The sequence below is a fragment of the Cheilinus undulatus genome, linkage group 15 (assembly GCF_018320785.1).
Source record: "Cheilinus undulatus linkage group 15, ASM1832078v1, whole genome shotgun sequence".
Lineage (NCBI taxonomy): Eukaryota > Metazoa > Chordata > Actinopteri > Labriformes > Labridae > Cheilinus > Cheilinus undulatus.
Genome location: NC_054879.1, coordinates 24,872,677 through 24,898,594, shown reverse-complemented (window position 1 = coordinate 24,898,594; position 25,918 = coordinate 24,872,677). Strand labels below are relative to the sequence as shown.

Here is a 25,918-nt window from a genome sequence, read left to right as displayed (position 1 = left end):
GGGGGTGAATACTTTATACTGGTACTTAATACTGCAACTTCTGGTACAACTCCTTCCTCCTTTATATTTCCAGTCTCTCTCTAAAGCCTACCGTTACATCTTAGCTGAATTGTTGTTTAAACTGGTCTTCAGTGTCTGGAAAAGTTTTTACTGCCATCTGGTTCATACTTTGTAAGATTTGTTGTAACCCCACTGTGTTCACATTTGAGGCATACCCAAAGTACAGCATACAGCATTTTTCTATTAATGTCCCGTTTGTCACTTTTTCTGTTTCAGTCTATAAATATTAAACCAGCCCTCAAACGATGGTCACAAAGCTATGTAGAGGTTTCCAAAATAAATGGTCTTTAGTGACTGTGTGACAATGAATCACTGCAGACCTCTTCTGGGCTCCTGAAATCGGTGTGCTTGTGTTTCATCCCTCTTGAGCTGTGTGGAAAACTTGATGTGTCTGTGGTCAGAGGCTCCAACCTTCAACCACAGCCAACTGTGGAGCCAGAATTATAAATCTACATCCAGAGCAAACTAATCCTAGTGTGCTTTAAACAAAGGTCATGTCATATAAAGCTCACAGATCTGTGTTATTAATAGTAGACTATGACATGATTCTCTCTGATGTTATTTACTGCTCTTTCTGAAAATAGTTTGCTGTATCCACTGAAACGTGCCAGCTTGTTCCAAGTGGTTGGCAATGGTAGAAGGTTAAAGAAATATTGCACCTTCTGTGTTTTAAAAATTGCAGCAGGCCATTTTGCGATTTTATTCTAATTTTCGAATAATTTCTCAGCCGTAGTCCATAGTAGAGCGCATCTTGGCACTTCGGGTCCTCACTGAGCACTCTCGGGAATTCAGTAGACGGTTGCTTGCAGCCTATGTTGACTTCCAAAAGGCGATAGACTCGGTGAGTAGAGATGCTCCCTGGAGGATACTGGAGCTTCAGTTTTGGACTGGCCCATCCAGAGTCAAGCCCTGAATCCAGGTGAAAATCTGCTGGGCTCCTTACCAGACAGATTTGGAGCACTTTTGCAAGGAAGAGTGGGGACATTTTTCTGTTCAACTTGTTTATCATTTTGAGGCTTTAAATCCTTTAAGACTGCATAGTATCATTGATTGTGGATGCACAGTATTGGATTTTTCCAACATGCAGGTACTTATAAATTCCTTTCAGCCGGTACTAACATTGACACTGATATATGTTAACCTTTAGGGATGGTTTTAATATTAGTCACACTCAAGCTTTGGTGCCTATAAAATATTATACATTAATATTTTATTCTACTTTTATTCAGCTACTTTTTTACCTACAACTGACCTAATTATTAAAGTAAAATACTCATTCGTATTTTAAAGATTTTAACCCTTTTTGTCATGATGCCTTGACCATGCCATGATTTTTATGCACCGTTATTTTTTGCACGTTTTTTTTTCCCAGAAAGGTATGGGTCTTGCAGTGTGTATCCAACATTTAATCAGTAAAATTGCTCATAAAAAGACAGACAAAAAAGAAGCACTCACCTTTAAATTGAGCTTAAATATACTGATAAATATGCTACCAACCAATGCAGCCTTCTCTGAGTGGCAGCTGAAGTAATTCAGTGTCTATGTTTCTGAATGTTTGGGTGTGTGTGAAACTAGAGAAAGACTGGAGGTGGTTTGGGAACACGTTCATGGGAACGTTGTAGAGATCAGACGGTTTGTTCAGAAACTAAGGGGGAGTGTTGGGGTGTATGGGATGCTGCCCTGTTATCAGTCAGTTTGGGAATGATGATAGTTTTAGTCACAGCTGCAGATCCACTGCTCAGTGCAGATGATTGTATCAAAGTGGACAGTGTGTACGTATAAATATACACTCTATATATACACAGTGTGTGGTTGTGGGCGTTAGTGAGGGAGTGGTTCATGTTTCTGCGTTTATTATAAGGAGCTGTTTGGGTTTGGCAGCTTAGCTGGGGTAAACATATGTAAAATAACGTCTCAGCATGAAGAATGTGAGGCAGAAATACTGCAGAACGGCATGTCTAATACTGTCAAGTAGTATTAATGAATAAAACAATGCTTATATTGTGCTGTAGGGATGCTATGTCAAGAGACATGTCTTCACTACTTCAAGGTGGATTGCCATGAGATTTGGTTTGATAATTTGATTGAAATGGTGGGAGAAAAAGGAATTCTTGGGTCCATCATTTACCTTACCTATGTGTATTAATAAGGCACATGTCACGGTTGTATTGAGAGCAAGGCTAATCAAGCCTTGACTTAGCACAGTATTGCCTCATTAATAAAGTTTGTATTAGCCCCTTTTTAACCTTTAGATCGATCTTTTTGTAAGGAAGATTGAACACAGGGTTAAGGGAACGTTGGCTTTAGGAGAGATGGGATAAGAAAACAAAACTGAAGAAACATTAGGAACATTTGGCCAAGGGAATATTTGTTGAGGAAAAAATAAGCCATGAACATTGGTTAAAGGAACTTAGTGCCAAGGAAATATGGGTTTAGGGAGCAAAAATGTCAGAAGAGAAGCCAAAGGAAATTTGGCTTTGTCATAATAACTTGAGGAAACATGCTGAGGAAACAAAGCACTAAAGCCTGATTTTTACTTCTAGGAATAATGGCCCTCTTTTATCAAACTTGCACAGAAAAGGCTCAGATTTAGATGTTGAAATCATCTCAGAAGAGGGAAGAGTCAAATGCCTGCTGCCAACTAGTGGTCAGAAGTTGAAATTACACCACAAGCTACCATACCAACGAGGGGAATTATTAATCAATGACATATCGTTAAAGTATTGTGCCGAAAAATAACGTGATATTTTAGTGTATGGATATTTTCTAACAACCCTAGCTAGGATTATACTGGTGTTCAACAAAAGTGGTTAATTCTGGTCCCTGGCCTAGATGAGGAAGTTAACAATCACAGAGATCAAACTAGTAACAACAGTTAATGAAAAAACATCGGTGTCAGGCAAATTGTTATTTTAAATATCAGCATCAGCGCTGATTTTCACAATCAGTGCATCACTAGTTTAACCTGACATGCCAGATGAATTTGTTTCACTCACAGCATGAAACAGCATGTCCCATGGCAAAGTCTCATTGCAATGCAAGAACCACTTTCAAGTTTTTAATTAGATATACACTGCTTTCCACATTATTAAGGAAATGACATTTTTCTCTTATTTTCCTAAATATTAATGCAAATGACAGAGTATTTTTCAAGTCATCAGCCGTTAGAGCATAATTCAGATGTTTTGGAGCAAACTTCATGATGATAACCGTTATTTAAAAAAAAATAAAAACCTCAAAATGCACTGTTCCACATTATTAAGCACGACAGAGTTTTAAAACACTTTATTGGTTGTAAAGAACTGAAAATGGTCATTTTTCGAATTTACAGCATTAGGAAGTCATATTTACTGAAATCAAAAGCTATTTCAATCAAAAACATCTTAACAGGCCAAGTTCCATATTAACATAGGAGCCCTTCTTTGATATCACCTTCACTATTCTTGCATCCATTAAACTTGTGAGTTTTTGGAGAGTTTCTGCTTGAATTTCTTTGCAGGATGTTAGAATATCCTCCCAGAGCTGCACTTTTGTTGTGAACTGTCTCCCACCCTCATAGATCTTTAGCTTAAGGATGCTCCAAAGGTTCTCAGTAGGGTTGAGGTCAGGAGAGGATGGGGGCCACACCATGAGTTTCTCTCCTTTTATGCCCATAGCAGCCAATGACACAGAGGTATTCTTTGCAGCATGAGATGGTGCATTGTCATGCATGAGGAAAATTTTGCTACAGAAGGAACAGCTCTTCTTTTTTTTACCATGGTAGAAAGTGGTCAGTCAGAAACTCTATAGTCTTTGCCGAGGTCATTTTCACACCTTCAGGGACCCTAAAGGGGCCTACCAGCTCTCTCCTCATGAATCCGGCTCAAAACAGGACTCCGCCCCCTCCTTGCTGACGTCACAGCCTTGTTGAGACATGGTGGCCATCTACCAGCCATCCACTACTCCTCCATCTGGACCATCCAGGGTTACACGGCACTCATTGGTCAACAAGACTGTTTGAAAATGAGTCTTCATGTATTTCTGGGTCCACTGCAACCATTTCTGCTTGTGAGCATTGGTTAGGGGTGGCTGAATAGTAGGTTTATACACAACTGCAAGCCTCTGGAGGATCCTACACCTTGAGGTTGGTGGGACTCCAGAGGCACCAGCAGCTTCAAATACCTGTTTGCTGCTTTGTAATGGCATTTTAGTATCTGCTCTCTTAATCTGATGAATTTGTCTATCAGAAACCTTCCTCATTATGCTTTTATCTGCAGGAACCCGTCTATGCTCTGAATCAGCCACAAATTTCTTCACAGTATGATGATCTTGATTAATTTTTCATGAAATATCTAATGTTTTCATTCCTTCTCCAAGGCATTACACTATTTGACACTTTTCGGCAGCAGAGAGATCCTTTTTCTTTCCTATATTGCTTGAAACCTGTGGCCTGCTTAATTATGTGGAACATGTGGAACAGTGCATTTTGAGGTTTTTATTATTTTTTTTAAATAATGGTTGTCATTATGAAGTTTGTTCCAAAACATCTGAATTATGCTCTAACGGCTGATGACTTGAAAAAATAATGTGGAAAGCGTTGTATGTCTGATGTAACCTGGCACGCCGGATGGATTTGTTTCACATATCCATCTGGAAAACCACTCATACACAGCGTTTGGGAAAGGGCAGAGCCTTTGAAAAAAAAAACTCAGAGGGTGATTGGATGAACGTTCTGTCTGTCACATCTTTATGGGCCAATCAGAGCAACAAAACACATGAAATCCGAGATGTGCACTGCTACTGAGGACTAAACTCATAGAGAACTGCATAACGCAAATCATGAAGACTGTAGACATGTCAGTACACGACTTTTGTCAGTTTTGAAAAGAAAAAAACTCAATGCTGTTCTTTTGTTCTTCCTTTATTGAAGAAATGTCGTCAAGTTCTGATAAAACTGATGCTAGAGCGGCGTCCATGCTAATCTCTTCCACAATAATTGCACCGTCCGCTGCTTGCCTATGCCATGACCAGAAGTATTGACTCTTAAGGCCGGCTCATACTACACAAGTTCAGCCAGATTTCAGCCCTACTGCAGTGTCGCAGCTCTTCATCAAAACTCGGGCCCGGTTTAGAGCACCGAGAATGACAAACGGTCTTGTAGTGTGACATAATTTAGACGCGTCCAAGACGGCCCACGACCACAATTCAGCAAGACTTGCATGTCAGAATTTCTCTAACATCATCCTCTAGTTTGACACCCTGATCTGACGTCAACGATGTGAATCATGACGTCTACCAACAGGACAGCATTTGCTCCTCTCTTTGCATCATCATTTACAAGAATCCCTTTTTCTCCCTTCAGAGAACTAATGTATACATTTTATTTTATTTTATTTATTTATGTTATCACATACATACCCTAAGTTCTATCTAAAGGAGAGCCAGTCCATATTGTCCTCCTCTTGATATATTCATAACTGTTATCCATAATCCAATCCATAATTGTTTCTTATTTTCCTTTTTACAAAATCCCCTACAGAACAGAGCGCTTCTGTTATAGAGTGATTGACACTCTTTAAGCCCACCCCCCCGTCAACTTGTAAACTTGCACTCAGTCGTGGAGACAGGGATGACGTCAGCATATGGTGAGCGCTTGGGATCACTCTTGTAGTGTGGCCAGACTTTCGGCCAAGGCGGGACAAGATTTTGGTCACAGTCTGACATGGTACCATCGTAAACGACCAAAAAAATTGTGTAGTCTGAGCCAACCTTTACTCCTGAGTGGTCCTGTCACTTTCTTACAGAGCCCAGTCTGTTCAGATAGAAGCTTTGAAAGATGGATTCGCCAGTGAGAAACACGGAAACGCTTTGCAAGGTTATCACTAGTTATGATCCTGTATTAAGTTGTTTTTATGTTAATTTATGGCCGGCTCTTAAACACACTGAGTTTATACAGTTGAATTATTTAGAAAAAACACTCCTCTTCCTGATAAATCTCTAACCCAGTCACAGAGATCCAAAAATATTTCTTATTTACATTTATTACATTTCCTCTTGAGTTTCCTCTTTTCTCCAGCCCCAAAATAACTGCAGACATATAAGAAGATAGACAACATTACAGTACTACTACATTATTACTCTGTGTTACTTATTTTGACTCATTTTGGTCTGATAACTCTCCACCATTGTCCAAAATGATTTTTATGGCATGTCCTCAATGCACACCTGTGTGCGTGCATGAACCATCATAGTGTGCTGAAGCCAATCTCTTCCATGCCTGCCAGGGCCGAGGAAGTGTACCATGCTTGTGGTCTGTATGGAGCTAGAAACTAGACTTTGGGGTCAAACCTGCTATATGGTATGGTATGGACTGACTTGTGTGAGTATTTTCTTCACCATTGGGACATTTTCTACTTATTTGAGCTGATGTATCACAGTCATCAGATCTCACTTTAGCTTTTTACATTCAGTCTCAAATATCTATAAAATCAGGATTTAGGCCAAAGACCTAAGGCTAAATGTCAAGTACATCTCTGATCTTTAATTCCTAACCATAACAGAGCCTCCTCTGGCCCTAATTTCACACTGTTGTCTTTAGAGTTGTGTGCTAAGGATCTGAGAATAGCACAGTTGTGACTCCTCTCTCTATAATGGACTCCCAGCCTGCCTGAGTGCTGGAAATGTTCTGGACCCCATGAGTAAACTGGCAGCAGGGTTGTGTAATGTGTCAGTGGTAAATCCATTCAGATACAGTAGAATCAACTTCCTTCTGCCTCTTGTTTGTTTCTTTTGGAGCAGAAATAGCTCTCATTTGTTATGTCCCTAAATCAGGAACACACAACTGTGTACGCATGTGTGCGGGTCTCAGTATCCAGTTACACGGCGGCAGCTGAGGACCCCAGGGATCTCCTCGGCCCGCTATGGGGCTCAAAAACACACAGAGGAGCACAATTGGGTTTAATTTAGGCCGAGCTGCAGGCATGGATGCATATTTGAGTGCATGCTTTTTTCTTCAGTGCCTTCAAATGAGATCCACACATAGCTTTAGCTTTTAACTAAAATTATAGTGCAAATATGAACTGTTCTTTGACTGTGTAGACATAATGATTAAATACAGAACACAGGAAGCATGCAGGGATAACTAATCGATTCAGTCTGGTTTTATTGTACATGTTGTACGCTTTAGAAAACAAAGACAAACACCAAAGCAAAGCCGGAGGATAGAAAACATGGAGCAGTGTAGGTCAGACCACCTCCAGTCTGTCTCTACCTCCCACCCCCCTCTCTGAAATAATCTCCCTTCCTTGTATTGAGAGACGGAGGCAGCTGTCGATACGAGGCGGTGAGACCAAAAGGAAATGATGTAATCCCTCCACTAGGTCTCAGGGGAAGTGATATCATCGTAGCTGGATCAGCAGGCGGCTCCTGGCTCCTCCTCTGCTTCCTCTGCCTCCCTTTATTCTCCTCTCACTGAGATACAAGATTAATGTTCCTGTAAAAATACCCTCAGATTAACAGCTACAACTACTGTGAGATAAGTATAACATGAGAGTGGATCAGTTATGTTTACAGAAATGACGTTATCTGGATAAAAACACTGTGGTTAAAGCTACTGCAGTTAGATGGTCAGTTGTGAAGATTAAAGCCACTGGCATGTGTTTTGTTTGATGATTAAATGGTTAAAGTGAGCTGTTAAAAAAGAGCATTGGCATCAGGAAACTAAGATTGACATGTTTCTATCCTGTTTAGATATTTTCTAGACTTAGCAGCTAATCAGATAATCAAACATTATAATCTACAGTTAACTAAGCAGTGATAACGGATTGATCTTAAGGCAAGGCAAGTTTATTTGTATTCATAGCTTTGAGTCACATGACCAGTATGGAGGACTGGAGGGCAAAAGGAGCTTGGGACAATGGCAGCCACCATTGACTGCCATGTGGAGCTGCAGCACAAAGCATTTGAATTCCGTCTCTTCATAACAAGCATGTTTACATCATCTGACAGCTGCTGAAAAACAAAGATTTTAACATAAACTGTACATTTTTATCTAGCTGGACCCGTATTTAGCACAAAGATGCTATTTAAATCACTAAAAATTGAAAAATCCCAGCCAAACTTTAGCTTTGTAGATGTTCCAGGTCAGGTATGGCATGGCCTCCTGATGGCCATCGTGCAGACCTGCGCCAGGCCAATGCCCCATCTCTCCAGGTAAAATTGTGATTGAAATTGATTTATGAGTGGTGCCAGGTTACATCAGACATATATTTAATGGAAAACTTAAAAGTGGTTCTTCCATTGCAATGAGACTTTACCATGGGACATGCTGTTTTATGCTTCAGATAATGATATGCAGGCATATAAAACTATCATTTCAAGCCCTCTAAATTGTCCTGGTACTGATTGTGCACCCCACACATTACCATACAAAACAGGGTTCATTTAGCTCTGGCATCCAGTAGGTATCGTGCCATCTCGGCTCAGGCAGGACGGGCATTGTGATGCCACATGCAGAAAGTCCATGAACAGCTCCAACTATTGATGTGAAAAAATGTAAGCTTATACATATCTTAAACATGGAATGTATGGATGATAGTTGTAGATATAAACATGGTTTATTCTGAAGGTTAAACTCTTATAGAGACAGATAGATTCTAGTTATCTTTCATGTCTTCTGTATGTTTTATCTAGATATAGTTATGTTAAAAATCCTACAGTCTGTCCAGTGTTTTTCATTTGACGCCGACACTCTGAGAATATGTCCAGACTGGATGGAGAGGCGGGCAGAGAGGTTCCCGTTCACTCCACATGTCTGCTGAATGAAAGAGAGATGAGCACGGAGGCATGAAACGGTCTGAGAGCAGAATCAGTGAGCTGGCAGCGCTTCAGGCCTCACAGACACAGATCCACACTGGCTAGCTCCTGTAATTGATGTCACAGTGTGAATCCTCGGGCTAATTATGTACCCTGGTGAGACACAAACACAGAGAAACACACACATGCACAGCGCTGTGTGGTTTATTTACTGTGTCTAGTTGAGCATGAACGATGACATTAAAGCGTACGGTCTGAGAGAGGCTGGAATGAAACATGATAAAGACAAACATTATATCTTTAACTGACTTTATTTGATTTATCTCTTAGTCTGATGGGATTTCCCTAGTAGTTTAGTAGAACCTGGTGAGAAAACATAGATTATAACAAAAAATGTCAGTTAAAACAAAAATTCAGTGTTGATGTTGTGAGAATGAGTTGGATGTAGCGATACTGAAGAAACAACAATTGTGCAAATTAGGGCTGGTGAGTCAAGCTTGTTGGAATAACTGATAGGCTCGTCTATGGAGCGTCTCCTTATTCCTTTGATTGTTTCCTGGTTTGGAGCAGAGACTGCTGGGAAAGATAGCTGCTGATTAAGCGTAAAACCCGGTCAGGACTCACTGGACTGTGACTATTGACTCATATCCTTGATTTCAGTTCTCTAGTCATCTAATTGTGAATTTAGTATGTTTATAGAAATATCTTTCTACAGTTAAGAATTGAAGAATGCATAAACTCAAATTTTACTAATTTGATAATGTGTAAAAAAAATTTCTGCACACTGGGAAGCTCAACAGCTCAATGGTGCCTCGTTTGTTATCGACAGAAACAATTGTAAACAATTATGGCTATCTTATAATGACTAATCATGGAATTGTTGTTATGTTTTTTTTTTTCTTTTTACAAAGACGACTTTTTAAAGTTGCACGTTTTAGCTCATTTTTTGAGAAGTCGTTAGTCTTTTGTTTTGCATATCTGACACTACTAGCTTACCTGTGTTATCTTCACCTGGCCTGATTACACCAGGCTGCAAGCCTGAGAAAAAAAAATTACTTTTGCAGTATTTGGCCATGTCTGCTTCTTAATACAGCTTTTTTGCGCCACCTTCTTTTCCTTTATGATCCATCTTGCTCTATTTATTATGATCTTCAGTTTCTTGGGTTGGAAGGATGAACCATTTTAAGGAAGAAGAGTAATTATGGAACCAAATAATCTTGTGTTTTCACTCACACAGACATTGATGGACCCCCCAACAAAGCTTACTAATGCAGGATCCTTTCTCTGTAGGAAGGATCCTTCTGAGTTGGATCCTATGGAATCAAGGCCAGAGTCCTTTCTGGCTTCTGTTAAACACACATTTGAAACAGGCTAGGGAGTGTGCATGATAACATCATTGGAATGGTTGCACCTATGTACCCGGGAGTACCAAGAACAGCATTTTACAACTTTACAATTGGACGACACTTATTTAAAAGTGAATTGAGCAGTCAGTGATCCAGCTTCCTCCTGATATTGTGTTGTTATCTTTTGAAGAGAAGGAGAACGGTGCACATTGGATTGTGGGTAATTCCTGTGAGTGGAGGATACATTTGTGCATCCTTGAAAATTCTCTGTCCTCAGAAGAGTTTTGAGGATCTTCGACATTGGAACAGTCCTCTGACTGCCGTCAATGATGTAGTATCCTCTGAAAACTGCCGTTTCAGGATCCTCCCTTGGCTTTGAGAAACGGCTACTGATTGGCTGATAGAGCATTACTGTCCGAAGATGCCGTGAGAGAGGGGAGGGAAGAAGGTGCAGCGCTTGTGCCCACACCTCACAACTGCAGCCTGTATGATCTATTAACTGTCACCTTAGTGGCCCCAAAACCAGCCGGCAATTCTCCCGATTAGCCACTCCAGGCCTGTGACTGACTCTACCAGCAGTTGCCCCTTTAAATTCAGGAGTTCAGCATTTAAACCTGTCTTCCCAGCACAAGGTCAGATTCCTACTCTCCTAGTTTAAGGGACAATCTATTTTACTTAACACTGACTAACAGATTATTTCTGTAGTTAGAAAGATCATGTCTGATGCTGATCTGATCTGGTTTAACATGTTAGAGTAAGCCTTTTTAAAAATTTGAATAAAATCTTGTATCAGGTGACATAAAATCTATAAAATTGTGTTGCTTCTGAAACCTTTGTACCTCAGAGGAAAATCCTGCAGGGTCTAAAACGACCTGCATAGTGCAGGAGTTTGTCGTGATTTAGATGTATTTGTTCCTCTCTCACACCTTTATAAATCAGTACATGTAGTTATTTTGAAATTGTGATACCTTTTAATACCTTTGTCTATTAAACTAAAAGAATGGAAAACTTTGGATTGTGATGTTGTCTTTTGTTTTTAAATATAACTAAGAGTGACATTTTATTTTCTTCATTTTATCTTTCGATTAAGAAAGGAGTTTTTTGCATGGTCAGTCATTTAATGTGGCTATGCATGCTGTAGTGTATTTTTGTGTACTTTGTGTAGTTTGTGCGTGTGATGATGATAGAAGGAAAAACAGATCAGCTTACTGTCTGGATTCACTCATTCCTTCTGTTTTTCTCTGGAGCTGATTTATAGCTTCACTGCACAAAAACCAACATCCAGGCCTGAAAATACCGCTCTGTGTGTCAGTGCATTAGTGTTTGTGTGTATCAGTATATCAGTGTGTGTATCAGTGTGTATGTGCTGTCCTGATATAGAGCCGTGGGAACCGGCCTCTCTGAATGCTCTTGAAGAACTTTAAAGCCTCTGCTCTCGTTGTTTTGTTGTGGCAGTGGTGGACGCTGTGGGAAACGGCGAGCGTGCCCTCTGCAGATGCTGCGTGTTGCTCAAAGGCACGTTGGCAGCAGATGTTTGTGGGGAAACTGTTTGCTTTAAAGTCTGATTTCTGGACTCTTTCCTTGACCCCTTATTTTGCTTTTTTTGCTTTCCTTCTTTCCTCCACGTGCCTCCTTTTTCTTTTTCCTCTCCTCCTGTTCTTCTTGTTTCCTTTGGCTGAATGGGGATAAACATGATATTTCTCCTTTTTTTTTTATAAAGAAATAAACAGTCTTTTACTCTTAAATACCATTTGTTTCAAAATGATGAAATCTCCCTTATTGCAATGATCAGTGGTATCAAAAAGGCAGAAACGTTTGGCCGGCCACACACTACAGAATTTTAAGCCCGATTTGGGGCAAGATTTGTCTCCCCCGACGATCGGGGGGGCGTATACCGACTGAAGCCTCATCGCAAACAATTATTTGTCTGAGTAGTCTGCATGTGTGTGGTGTCAACACGATTAATTTACTGCTCCAAATCATAGCCTCCCAAACCCGGAATCGTAAATATCAAACATGTTTGATATTTACGATTCTAGGTCGTAGTGCCGCTGACGGAGTACCCATAACAACCAATGAGAGCGAGCACACCGGGTAGTGTCACCAGACGAATCATACATACTTTCACTGCTCACAACCATAAACACAACTGTACCTTAATTCCAGCCAGGATTTCATCCTGAGTCTTTACCTTGTTTTATGATTGTTGCTGCACCTGTAAAACACACCAGGACAGCCTGTTGTGGAGAGACAGCAAGACGGTATCAACAGACATCCGTGTTGTTGTTTTTTTTTTTTTTCTTAACTCACGTGATCACGCAAGGTCGTAGGCAGGTCGGCAGGTGTGTGGTCTCCAGTGATCTAACAATCTGGCTCAGTCGTCCAGTGTGTGCGTTCAGAGGATTAAAGATGAAAAATCTTTGGAAATTGTCCTGAAGTCTGTGGTTTCTCACAGTTTTAAAATTGTTTCAGATTTTAGAAATCGTCTAGTGTGTGGCCGGCCTTATTCATATTTTTAACCAAAACGGAGAGAACTCCATCTAAATGCTCAAATACATGAGGAACATTGTGAGAAGTAGTTGGAAGTGGTGAGGAGAGAGGGAGATCATTAAGGTGGGTCAATGAGGTCAAAGTCAGTGTGGTCAGTAAGCTTTTTACTGTTAGTGGTTCTTAAGCCCTACCCCAGTTCTTTGTCTATTTCCTCTCCTCTATTCCTGCTTCTCCCCACCCATCATTTCATTGTCTCCTCTCCTCTGTTCTCCTTTCTTCTCTATTCTTGTTCTTCTCTTTTGTTTCCATCCACAGATATTCTTCTCTCTTTAAGGATGTCTGATTTAATAAATCTACCTCCTCTTTCTGTGGGTTTACATGTCACATCTATCTCTGTCATTTGCTCCTCTGTGCTTCTTACTCTAAGGAAACAGGCTATTTTGTAGGTGTATGTCTATGGGTTACTTCACATTTAAGCAGACAAAAATTACATGGGGAGTTCCCCAAGGCTCCATCCTGGGGCTTCTTCTGTATAACACCCACATGCTTCCTGTGGTTCATTTTAAAATAAACCTACCATAACTGAACAGATAACACATAGAGCTACATTGCAGTTTCACCAGCTGCTATGCAAACATCATTTCAGTGAGTGGATGTGTCATAATTTTCTTCAGTCGTATTGTGTTGTGTTGTATCATATCATGTCGTATGGTATCTTATTATATCATCATGTTGTTTTTATTAGGGTTACCCTGATTGATTAGCTTTCAATCATGATTATTTTTTTACCCTTAGGGATTATTTTAATATTAGTCACATTCAAGCTGCTAAGTGCAAAAAATGCATATTTTAACAGTAGCTATAAAAAATATTTTACATTAATTTGTTTATTCTCCTTTCATTTGCCTTTTTTTTTTTTACCTACAACTGACCTAATTAAGGATATCAAACATTAATTAACTTTTTTACAGATTTTAACCTTTTAAATGCTGTTTTTTGTCAAGATGGCACCATATTTTTTTAATTAAATAAAACATAAAAAATAACTTATTTTCTATATACTAAATGCAAAGTTTTTTTTTTTGTTTTTGTTTTTGTTTTACACGTTGAATTATTTCAGCCTGAGATATGTCAATGATGAGCAGCCTCCTTGATTTTTATGCATATAAAAACACACAGTCTTGCCAGGATTTATACCATTTACATGAACACAGCGAAAATTACACAAAAAAATGAAGAATGACGAAAAAATGTAAAATGCATGATCAAAAATGTCAGAAATAATACTGGAAGTCACTGATCTGATCACCTGGTTAATACTCTGCACCTGTGAGCCTGATACTACCGCAGGAAAAAAATATATTCTCATTTATCTACACTCAGTTCCCCATCATTAAATAATCAAAACAGAATTTTTATAAATTTTTAGTAAATTTATGATAAATTAAAAACTGAAATATCATATTAACATAAGTATTCAGACCCTTTGCAAAATACTGTAAAATTAGCTCAGGTTCCTTCCAATTCTCTGATCTTTGCTGAGATGTTTCTACACCTTGATTTGTGCTACCTGTGGTAAATTAAACTGACTGGACATGATTTGGAAAGGTACACACCTCACAGCTGACAATGCATATCATAGCAAAAACCAAGCCATGAGCTCAAAGGAACTGCCTGCAGAGCTCAGAGACAGGATTGTTGACAGGCGAAGATCTGGAGAAGACTACAAAAAAGTTCTGCTTCTGTACTGAAGGTTCCCGAGAGCACAGTGGCCTTCAGAGCTGGTTATCTGGCTGTACTGAGCAATCAAGCTGAAGGGCCTTAGTGAGAGAGGTGGCCAAGAACCTGATGGTCACTCTGACTGAGCTCCAGAAGGACAACCATCACTGCAGACCTCCACTAATCTGGGCTTCATGGCAGAGTGGCTAGATGGAAGCCTCTCCTCAGTGCAAAACCCATGAAAGCCTGCTTGGAGTTTGCAAAAAACTGAGCTTTTTGCAAACTCCAAGTGGGCTCTAAGGTATCGGAACATTTCAGAAAAGATCCAGAGAAATGGCATGAACATGAGCTAAATTTCAAGTGTTGCTGCAAAGGGTGTAAATACTTGTGCCAATGTGATATTTCAGTTTTGTATTTTTCATAAATTCGCAAAAAATCTAAAATTGTCTTTTCAATCTTTAATGATGAGGTAGTGAGAGTAGATTAATGAGAATAAAAATGACTGTTTTTACTGCAGCATCAGACTTCAGCTAACAAAACTGAAAAAGTGAAGGGCTATGAATACTTTCTGAATCAACTGCAAGTAAGTCCACGTTCTGAGACTTGTTTCCTTTTATTGCTTTGGCTTCTCGCATTGTTTACACGTCAGATTTTTAGTCTGTTGATAAATGCGGTTATTTCCATAAATGAACCCACATAATGAATGAATCGTCACATTAATCCACTTGTCCTTACTGTAGGATATTTGTTGCATTGCTCCTGAATAGGTTTTTTCTGCTCTGTTGAACAAAGAAAGTAGAGGTGTGTTGTTGATATGAATGACTTTTGAGCTCCTTTTATCAGGTCACACTGCCCCCTGTAGGAGGTCCAAGTACCCTACAAAGCTAAGTAGACTGACCAACAGCTGATGTAACAAAACACTAAGTATGATCAGTATTGTATCTGTGTCAACTGATTGTATTATACTGTGTTATATCATATTTTATTGTATTATACAGTATGGTATCATATTTGTTGTTGATATCGCTGATCAAAGCAGAAGAAATGAAGGGAGAAAGGTAAAACAGTTAATAGATTATGATAAAGATAATGATGAGGAGGAAAAACATTAACAGCCAAGGAAGGAGGAAGAGAGAAATGAAGCGAAAGAAAATCTGAGGAGAGGTGGGAGGACTGAAGGATGGGAGGATGATTGCATGGTTTCAGCCTGACGGACGGGAGGAGTGTGGCTGCTGCTACTGCAGAGTAATTACTGTTTACTTTGGACATGCAGCACTTATAGTCCATCACTGCGACTCGCCGCCTCAGCTCGTTTTGACAGAGAGCTGGTTTAAGACTCCTTGTGGTGGTGCATTCAAGTGATATCAGACACACTGCAGAACAACAGATCAGAGATGGAAAATTTAATATGATGCATTTTCCATGTTTTTTTTTATCTAACCTCTGTTTTGTCACTGTTTTGTTTTATAAATATTTCTTTACCCACAAAATGTTTTCTGCAGGGATGCAAAGAGATGATATCTGCAGTTTGTTCCTGCTTGCAGCTACTGTTCACTGTTATTTAATACTAACCTTTATATCTGATAGACTCACTAACTGGCAGCTTTGGTCAGTGGCCCAAAGCTAAAAGTTATTCCAACATAAGTTCTCTTCTGTATTTGTACATTAAAGCATGAAGTTGATCATAATAACACAAAAGAAAGTTCCTTTGGAATTTCAACAAAACTTTCAGATTTGTGATGATAATAAATAAACATGCTGTTAGCCTTGTAAAAATACTTTTATTACAAACCTGCAATATTTAAGGATTTTTAGAAGAAGTAAGGATAATATAATAAATGAGCTGCATGCAACTCATTTCAGTCAGGACCAGTTGGTCAAGAAACACGTGATTTTCGGTTAAAAATATTTTATTAGCAGTTATTAATTTGCACTTATTGCTGTTAAGGCTGCCTGATTTTCCTTTAAACTTGGTTTTGGAATGTGGAGAAAAATATCTTCTCTATTTTAAGAGGTTGTTATCTAAATTAATGGTGCTTCAGCACTCTGCAGAGCTGCAACGTTTGTGATAACTGTCTGGGTCAATCTCTTAATTCATGTCATTGATTAGTGCAGCTTTAAGCTCTCTCAGTATGGCATATATAAATCATATTAAATGCATGAAGGCATTTCAGCTGTGAAGGATGCATTATTTTTATTATGTGAAAAGATAAATCATTACACATTCTTGCAGTGATTTTTGTAAATCTTTAATACATTTTGTAAGGTTCAAACCCCTGTTTCTTCACTCTCTGAGTTTAATCTCCACCTAAGCATTGAGCTGGGCTCAAGAGCGACGTGAAGTGAATATTTCCTCGTATTTAGATTTCTCCTGAACAGAAAAGAGCATTATTTGTTCCTAAACACCGGCTGTGTGGAAACAGCAGATTGTTGTATGAGAGCGCAGCTGTGAGAGTTTTCACAGTGGCTCCTCTAGTCCCCCAGCGGCCCCCCAACACACATACAGGCTTCGTCCTATCTTCCAGCCTAAATGACAGAGCTCTCTAACCACAGGGATCTAATTGTAGCACCGCTCCTCACTGGGTCCAAGTGTGTGTCTGTGTGGTGTTTTCACTGTTTCTACGAGGGTGTGTAACCTTCTGCTCTCTAATCTCATGTATGTTCGTGTGTTTGTTGGCTGTCACTCCCCAGAGAGGGACAGGGGGGCGATAGCAGACTGCTCCACAGGAATAGAGCTCTGTGTGCTGGGCGAGACTTTTGGGTCGTCTGGGTGGAGATGTGGAAGAGAGAAGAGAAACTAATGATCTGAGATAAGATGGAAAGAGTTTGATAAAAACACATGGTCTTTATTATTTGTTAGATTATATTAAACAGCCGAGGCGATGAATTTTAATATTTTTGTAGCAGGTTATCATACTTAACCAGCCTTTAGTTGGCTTGGATCAGGACAGTGATTAATGGGATAAATGTCATCACAATGCATCTATTCATATCCAAAATTTGTCCAAAGATGTACTAAGAAATCGTAACACTATTAAAGTTTGGAGTAGGCTACTTTTTACTCAAACTACAGTCAAAGCAGCACTATACAACTTTTTGTGACACAAAAGTGTAACGGCTTTCCACACATCATTGCAATGCTAGAAAGAAGCCAGTTATGCAATCTCAATGCTGTTTGATACATTGATTGAGAATGCAAGGCCAGTCATAAGGGAGGTAAAAGGGAGAACTCTCTGGGGCCCACCTGACCTATAAGGGTCAGCAAAATCATGGTCCATTGCAAAGTAAGGCTGTGACCATCATATTGTATATTTTCTTTACCTAAATACTCATTATTCTTATCAATGCAGCAAAAAAATATGCATTTTATGGATATTTGCATCAGTGGCGTAAAGATAATCCGATATGGATTGGTTAACTGATCTTGATGTCAGCAGTCCAAGTGAATCGGTCCATGGAGCCCTGGATCGGTAAACCCAGTCTACGAACTGGTCTTTGGACCTGTTTTAACTATAGAGATTCATTGAGACTCTGCTGCTTGTTTTCATAACCTGTTGCTCCAGGCTCTGGCTTAGTGTTTGTAATCTTGCACTACCCACGGTGACCTTTTACCTTTAAACAAGAGTTCCAGTCGCCATAGGTGCTCGCTAGGTAGCTGGATATGTTTCACCGGTCTTCGCCAAAATGTCTTTCAGTTACAGTTCTGCACTTCAGAAAAAGGTCATGTGGACTTTATATGAAGGAAGGATAACTTTTAAAATGTCTGCCCATCTGTGCGCTTTGGTGAAAAGCGATTAAGAACTAAGACAGCTCATAAAGCTCACCTGTTGAGAAGATGCTAACGCTAAATGCAGCACAAATTTTTAAGAGTTAAAACTTGGAGAAGTCTTCAGTTATCATCGTAACAACAGCCCCTTTATTCACAAGGTTTACAACCGTGACGTGTTGTTGGGAGTGGTTGATTTGGTGACATAATCAATACATCTGAGCCCACTGATATGATATTAAACAGAGAGGACTTCACTGAGCTGGAGATCAGCTGCTCTCCAGTGTATTAATTCAAGAATGAAAACAATCAAAAATGGTAAGATTCACAGAGAAAGGAAATAACAATGTTTTTGCAATATGTAGGAGAGGGCTTTTCTGAGCAGCGTTTGCATGTTCTCTGTGTTCATGAATGGGTTTTGTAGCTTCTTTTTAGTCCAAAGACATATTAGTTAAGGCTGGCTCTGACTTCATGATTCTTTTGGTTGTTCCCAACTCTCAAAATCGGGCCCGAGTTTGGCGAAGAGCTGCGATGTTGCAGTCGGGCTTAAATCTGGCTGAATTTGTGTAGTCTGAGCCGGCCTTCAGGTTAACTGGTGGCTCTAATTTTTGCTGTAGGTGTGAGTGGGAGCGTGTCTGGAAGCAGGTGGTGACAGGTGAAGCTAAGAAAAGAATAAAAAAGGGAGAGTGATCAAGTAAGAAGACAGCCCATAGGCAAAAAATCACAGTTAACATCCCTGCAGATATAGGCTGAGTTAAAGATCAAGTGCACAAATATATTATCAACATGCAAACATGCCCAAAAAGGTGTCCTGCTCTGCGCAGCTTTCTCTTGTTTAGCATCTGATTGATAAGCTGTCCATCCTCAGCTGGGCTCTCATCTTGAATGCTCTGATTTCTTTCCACATTAAAGCTGGGAGGAAGGGGATGCTTCTTACCCCAGTTACTGTATCAGACTTGAATTAGTTAAGTAGATTCATCATATGCCAAAAAGTGGTCACTTTCCTTGTAAATCAAGCAGACTTCCAAGTTTGCAACCATACAAACCTATCTTAACGGGCATTTGATATATCAGCCTCTACAATGAGTACAATGACTTCTTACGGCTGCTGTAAGAAACAAAGGTTAGGAGAATTTCCCATCCAACTTTCTAACCAAAGTCCAGTTAGACTGAAATGTAGTATAAAAATGGTTGATGGAGTGCTGCATGGGTTTTGAGAAGTTTAAAAATGCTTGAAAAAATGTAGATCTTTAAAGATGATGTTGGTGACTTACGTACAACCATTATTAGAAAACCAACTGACCATAACACCATTCTGAGTGCAGACAGTTTCCACCCTCCCTGGCTGATTGATAATATACCTTTTGATCAGTTTCAGAGAGTTAAATGAATTTATGATTCAGCAGATGATTTTGAGATAAATGCCCAAGATCTGAGTCTCAGATTTGAGAAGAGAGGATATCCTGAAAAGACTGTTGACACAGCTTACAACAAAGCAAAATATCTCCCCAGAGAGCAGCTACTGGTTAAAAAACAAAGGCAGCAAAAGTCACCTAATCAAGTTTATTTTGTGACACAGTATAGCTGCAAAGCAAACCAAATCAAAAAAATAATCAAAAGAAATTGAGATATATATTAAAGAGTGACACATCTCTTAGAGAAGCCCTTCCTGATGATCCTACTGTCAGCTTTAGATGAGCCCCTACCTTACATTATAAACTGGTAAGAAGCTATCTCCCCCTCTTACTGTATCTTTTCTAGTGTATCTTTTCTCAGTTAATTTAATAACTGCTTAGAAAGAACATTTCTGTCAGTATCCAGTATAAAGTGAAACAGATTCTTAATATAGATGTGTTTAATGTACTTAGACATTATTTAACTGACTGCTTTACATCTTTTAACTGTGTAACCTTTGACTCTATCATGTTGCTACTAGTAATCATGTGACCTGTTGAGAACTTTTAAAGGAAGCAGCTTGGCAGCCAGTTTGTAACTTCCCTGATGAAGGCCTGTTAGGCTGAAACATGTTGGCATGTTTTTTATGATTCTGTAGCCCTTATGCAATAAAGGCTTTTTATCTACAGTCCCTCTGAGTGCCTCAGATCTCCTTAAAACTGAAACGTGGTATGTTTGAAAAAATACCAGTGAAAAGCTAAAAGCTCAAAATTTCTGTGGCCATGGCCTATTAACATCACTGCAACAGTTGATTATACATACTCCTAATGTTAACAGTTGGTACACAACAGGCTGTAGACCCTAGCAGAGTCTACACAGGCAGCCTTTCTGCTGCCTGTGTAGTTGGGTCGAACCTTAAACCACTAAGCCAACTGTGCGCCCCCATAGTCCAGTAATATTGATCTATGTTCTCTGTGAACATGGCTGCCCTTCTCTGATTGTCTCTGTTCTCCTTCATTCTTCATTTCATAACTCAGACATTTTGACCAGATATTCAGAACCTTTTAAAACTTCAAAACATTAAAGTTTGTTTCAAAAATCCTGGTTTTAACAGTCTCCCGAAATCTCTTTGACTTCTTAACCTCGCCTTTTTTCTCTGGAGGAGGGCAGGTTGCTCTGTTCCCTGGGTTAAAAATAAACCTCATAATAATCACGAACATGATTCATAACAAAAGAACAGAAGCAGAATGAAGAGGAAATCCAGGGGAAAGGTTGTGACAGATTAAGACTGACCGAGTGTTTGTGTAACTACACCGAGAACAAACCAACACTCTGAGGAGGCGGCGGCTGTGATTAATGATGCCAATAACCCTCCTGCATACAGAAATACACACTAACACACACTCAGAGTTATGAAAACATATTGTGGTCTCAGCTGGGATTCAGACCAGACAAAGACAATCAGCAGCTGTTGATGTCTTCTCTGTTGACATCCAGTAGCTCCACATATATCACATAACAATCTCTGAAATGATTTACTGAGCTGAAACTATGGGTGCAGATAGGGGCATTTTGATTTAAATGTTACAGTAAAGAAAAGTCAGACAGTAATCAACCTTTTAATGTTTTTTTAAGTTCTAAGAGAATCAAACAAGATGAAAACAGTGGACAAAGCAGTTTTCACTCTTTTTCACAGCCGCTGAATTGACATAAAAGTTGCTCCCTTCTAAAAGGATCCATTTGGTCATAAAGAAATCGGAAACTACAAAATAAAATAAAGCTGTTACGAGTTAAGTTCAATGTCTCTCAGATGCTGTTGAAGTTTGCTTTGTCAACTGAAGGGACTAAAGCAGAGCTGGCACTAACCTTTAGACCTTTTTGTCTTATTTAGCTTCTTAAATTTGTATATCATGATTACAGTCAACAAAATCTACACTTCTACAACACTTGACAGTTCTTCTCCAGATGTAAAAGCTGGCCACAACATAGGCACTAATGCAACCCCATATCATCAGAGATACAGGCTTTTGAACTGTACAAGGATAACAAGGTAGATGGTCCCTCTCCTCATTAGTCCACAGGACACAGCCTCTGTGGTTTCCAGAAACAATTTCAAATTTTGATTCATCCGACCACAGTACAGTTTTCTGCTTTGCCTCTGTCCATTTATGAGCTTTGGCCTGGAGAAGACAGTGGCATTCCTGGATCCAGTTCACATATGGCTTCTCCTTTCAAAGTCCAGCTTTAACTGTCATTTATGGATAGCACAGCCAACTGTGTGGACAGACACTGATTTCTGGAAGTGTTCCTGAGCCCATGCAGTGATTTCCAGGACATAATCATGTCTGTTTTTAATGCACAGCCTAAGATCACAAGCATCCAATATTGACATTCAGCCCTGCCCCTTGTACACAGAGAATTCTCCAGATTCTCTGAATCTTTTGCTGATATAATGGGCAGTAGATGGTGGGATATTCAAAGTTTTTGCAATTTTATGTTGAAAAGCATCTTATGAAATTGTTCCACAGTTTTAGACTCAGTTTTCCCCAGATTTATGAACCTCTGCCAATCTTTACTTCTGAGAGATTTTGCCTCTCTAAAAAGCTCTTTTTATACCCAGTCATGTTACTGACCTGTTGCCAATTAACCTAATTAGTTGCGAAATGCTCCTCAAGTTGTTTTTCTTAGCACCACTTACCTTTCCAGCCTTTGTTGCCCCATCCATACTTTTTTAAATGTGTTGCTGCCATCAAATTTAAATGAGCTAATATTTTTCATGAAATGGTAAACTAAGTTTCAACATCAGCATATGTTGTTTATGTTCTATTGTGAATAAAATATAGGGTTTATGGGATTTGCAAGTCATTGTATTTTGTTTACATTTTACAAAGTGCCCCAACTTTTTTAGATCTGGGGTTGTTTTTTGATGGATAAAATCAAAATAAGTAAGATATAAGATAAAAAATGGGTGTAAATATCAGCATGTTGGAAATCAGCTCTAATCCAGTAATGTGCACCAACATGAGTTTGCGCGCAACTTCTGGCTGCCTGGGACCTTTTTTTTTTTTTTTTTTTTTTATTTGCAGCTGTATTGCAATAGATTTAAGTTGTTGTTGTTGTTGTTTTTTCGTTGACCAGTGACTTGGTCAAATCATTTAACCAGTTAACCCCCATATTGCTTCCACTGCTGTCTATGGATGTGTATTAATGGTACTTGTTAACACTATTGCACCCCTAGTGAGAAATTTTGGACATTATACGTTTTTTTTTTGTTTTTTGTTTTTTTTTCGCAAAGATTCAGGTGTTCAGCAAGCAATGCTAAAAGCCTAACAAGTCTTTGAGGTTTATAGATATGCTTTGCGAATTTCTGCTCTGTGATTTCTGCCTTTTCTGTAAAATAGTTTCCATTGCATGAGAGAAAATCTCTAAAACTGTTTAAAAAGGAACAATAAACATTTATGGCTGTTTTCTCAATATTTGCAGCATTTTTTTTTTTTTTTTAACCTTAGATCAAAACCATGCATGGATGAGTGGATTGATAGGTCTCTGATGGAGACGTATGTCTCTGTTTATCATTTCTGTCTCTGGCTCTATTTAAAGCCTGTTAAAACACTTGAATTTTCAGTAAATCTTATAAAGATGTGTTTCATTCCTTTATAAAGGTCATGTCACTCTTTAAAGAGGCTTTTCAATCATCATCATGTCTGATAAACTTCATACAGCTGGACTTTGTCTTTTAAATGTCTTCCCCCCTGCTGTCATGTTCTGAATCTGTTTATAACAAGCTTGGATGAATCACTTCCTGCTTTTATTGTCATCTTTGGTTTTTTGTTGCAGCCACATGAAATCTGTCTTTTTCAGCTTCAAGAAGCAGTTTTATGGCCATTCTTGTCCTGTTACTGTGGACTTTTTTGCTACTCTCATGATGAACATCCATGAGTTTTATCGCCCTCTGCTGTCCAGAGAGGATAATTATACCTAAAATATGAATGGCTGCGGTTTAACACAGACATTTGGCCACTAGATGGAGCTGAGAGCTGATTCTTAGTCCTGAAGCTACAGGAGCATTAACCCTGATCTGTTGTTTCTCCTTTATTCCTCTTCTCTCTCTGTAGATGGATCAGTTATCAGACGAGGAGGTGGAGGTCAGGGAGGATGAAGAAGAGGAAGAGGACAGCGATAAGGAGGACCAGGACCTTGATAAGATGTTTGGAGCCTGGCTAGGGGAGCTGGATAAACTCACACAGGTACAAAGAAATGATCTTAAGGTTGGTCTCCTCCTGCTAAAAACTCCATGCAAACATGCAGATATTCCACAGATTTGTTGCATTGATTGATGTTGTCTGTCCATTGCCTCTTCAGAGTCTAGACGATGGTCGCCCACAGCAGCCACCTCAACAGAAAGCTCCACTCAGACAAGAGACAAACATGGCCAACTTCTCCTACAGATTCTCCATCTACAACATCAACGGTCAGACTCTGAATCACGCATTTCCTCCTCTGTGATGTTCTTCCTTTGACTTACACCTTGATATCTCCCTCCTCTCTCTCTGTCTGCAGAGGCGTTAAACCAGGGTGAAAACGTGGACCTGGACGCTCTCATGGCTGACCTCTGCTCCATTGAACAGGAGCTCAGCACCATCAACACCAAACCTAACAGTGCAAGTGGCATGGCTCGCCTGGGGCTGACCGACACAAAGGTACAAACGCATTAAATAGGGGTTGACAGGATATCAAAATTTAACTTAAATACCACAGCTGAATCAGTAACGACTGTCTAACTGGCCTAACGACGAAATTTAAGTTGATTTCTCTAGATTTTAACGTATTCATCTGGTTATTTGAAGAGAACAAAGCTTGCTTTGACATAATAAGTCATTTTCAGTACATTTCTAGAAAGAAATGCATGAATGAATGTCTGCTTCAAGGCCTCCATATTGTCAAAGCATTTGTTACTTTTAACAGTAAATTAGTAATTATGTAGAGCCAGATATTTTAGGATCATCAAACTAATTTTGATATTAGACAGAGATAACCCAAGTAATACAAAATAGAGTTTTTAAATGATGATTTCATTTATTAAGGTTAAAGGCCATCTAAACCTGCCTGGCCCTATGTGAAAAAGTCATTACCCCCTAAACCTAATAACTGGTTTTCAAGTGTTTGTGGTTGCCTGTGCCTGTGTGTCTTTCATATCGCTGTGGAGGAATTTTGTCTCACTCTCCTTTGCAGATTTTTTTTAATTCAGCCATTTTGGAGGGTTTTCCAGCATGAACACCCTTTTTAAGGACATGCCACAACATCTCAATCAGATTTATGTCCAGACTTTGATTAGACTACTCCAAAACCTTCAGTTAGTTTTTTTAGCCCATTCAGAGGTGAAGTTGCCAGTGTTTTTGGGACCATTGTCCTGCTATGTTACCCAAATGTTCTTGAACTTGAGGTTACAAACTGATGTACGGACAGCCTCCTGCAGGATTTTCTGGAAGAGAGCAAAATTCATTGTTACATCAATTACAGCAAGTGGTCCAGACCATCACACTACCACCACCATGTTTGACTGTTGGTATGATGTTCTTTTGATGAAATGCTGTGTTAGTTTTACTCCAGATTTAACGGGACACATATCCAAAACTTTTGTCTGGTCAGTCCGCAGATTATTTTCCAGAAAGTCTTGGGGATCATCAGGGTGTTTTTAGTCAAATGTTAGATGAGCCTTTGTGTTTTCTTGTTTTTTTTTCTTTCTTTCTTCTTTAGATGTTGTTCTGGGTTCTTTTAGAACCTCCTGGATGACTCGTCAATGCACTCTTGGAGTTATTCTGATAGGCTGGACACTCCTGGGAAGGTTCACCACTGTTCCAAGTTTTCCCCATTTGTGAATAACAGCACTCAGTGTTTCACTGGAGTTCAAGACTGATAGACGTCAGTGACTTTGTTTCTCTTCTGTTCTTGAATTTCTTAAGCTGGCACCATGGTGTATTGCTTTCTGAGATCTTTAGCCTACTTTACTTTGTCAGACAGGTTCTGAAACAAGACATTCATGCAGGAAAACTCCAGTGTGGATGAATTCAAAACAATTATGCAAAGAAGAGTGGGCAAAAATTCCTCCACAGTGATGTGAAAGGTTCATTGCCAGTTATCACAATCATTTGCTTGCAGTTGTTGTTGCCAAGGATGGAACAACCAGTTATTATGTATAGGGGGAAATTACTTTTTCACATTGGGTCAGGTATGTTATGATGGCTTTTTTCCCTTATTAAATATCTTATCTCTGTCTTGTATTGTTTGATGATCTGAAACAATTAAGTGTAACAAATCTGCAAAAATATAAGAAATCAGGAAGGGGAAA

General features: G+C 39.3%; 1 protein-coding gene across 6 annotated transcripts in view; it reads left to right on the top strand.

Moving 5' to 3' along the window:
* The window catches only part of raph1a (Ras association (RalGDS/AF-6) and pleckstrin homology domains 1a), a 143,285-nt gene that overhangs the window by 65,690 nt on the left and 51,677 nt on the right, over window positions 1-25,918 (top strand). For 4 of the 6 annotated variants that reach the window (XM_041806243.1, XM_041806238.1, XM_041806239.1 and 1 more), the window contains exons 3-5: window positions 23,685-23,837; window positions 23,932-24,040; window positions 24,130-24,269. In XM_041806243.1, the coding sequence (XP_041662177.1) occupies window positions 23,685-23,837; window positions 23,932-24,040; window positions 24,130-24,269 (402 nt within the window). The remainder of the gene's footprint in view (window positions 1-23,684; window positions 23,838-23,931; window positions 24,041-24,129; window positions 24,270-25,918) is intronic. The other 2 variants (XM_041806244.1, XM_041806242.1) reach the window with 1 other exon arrangement.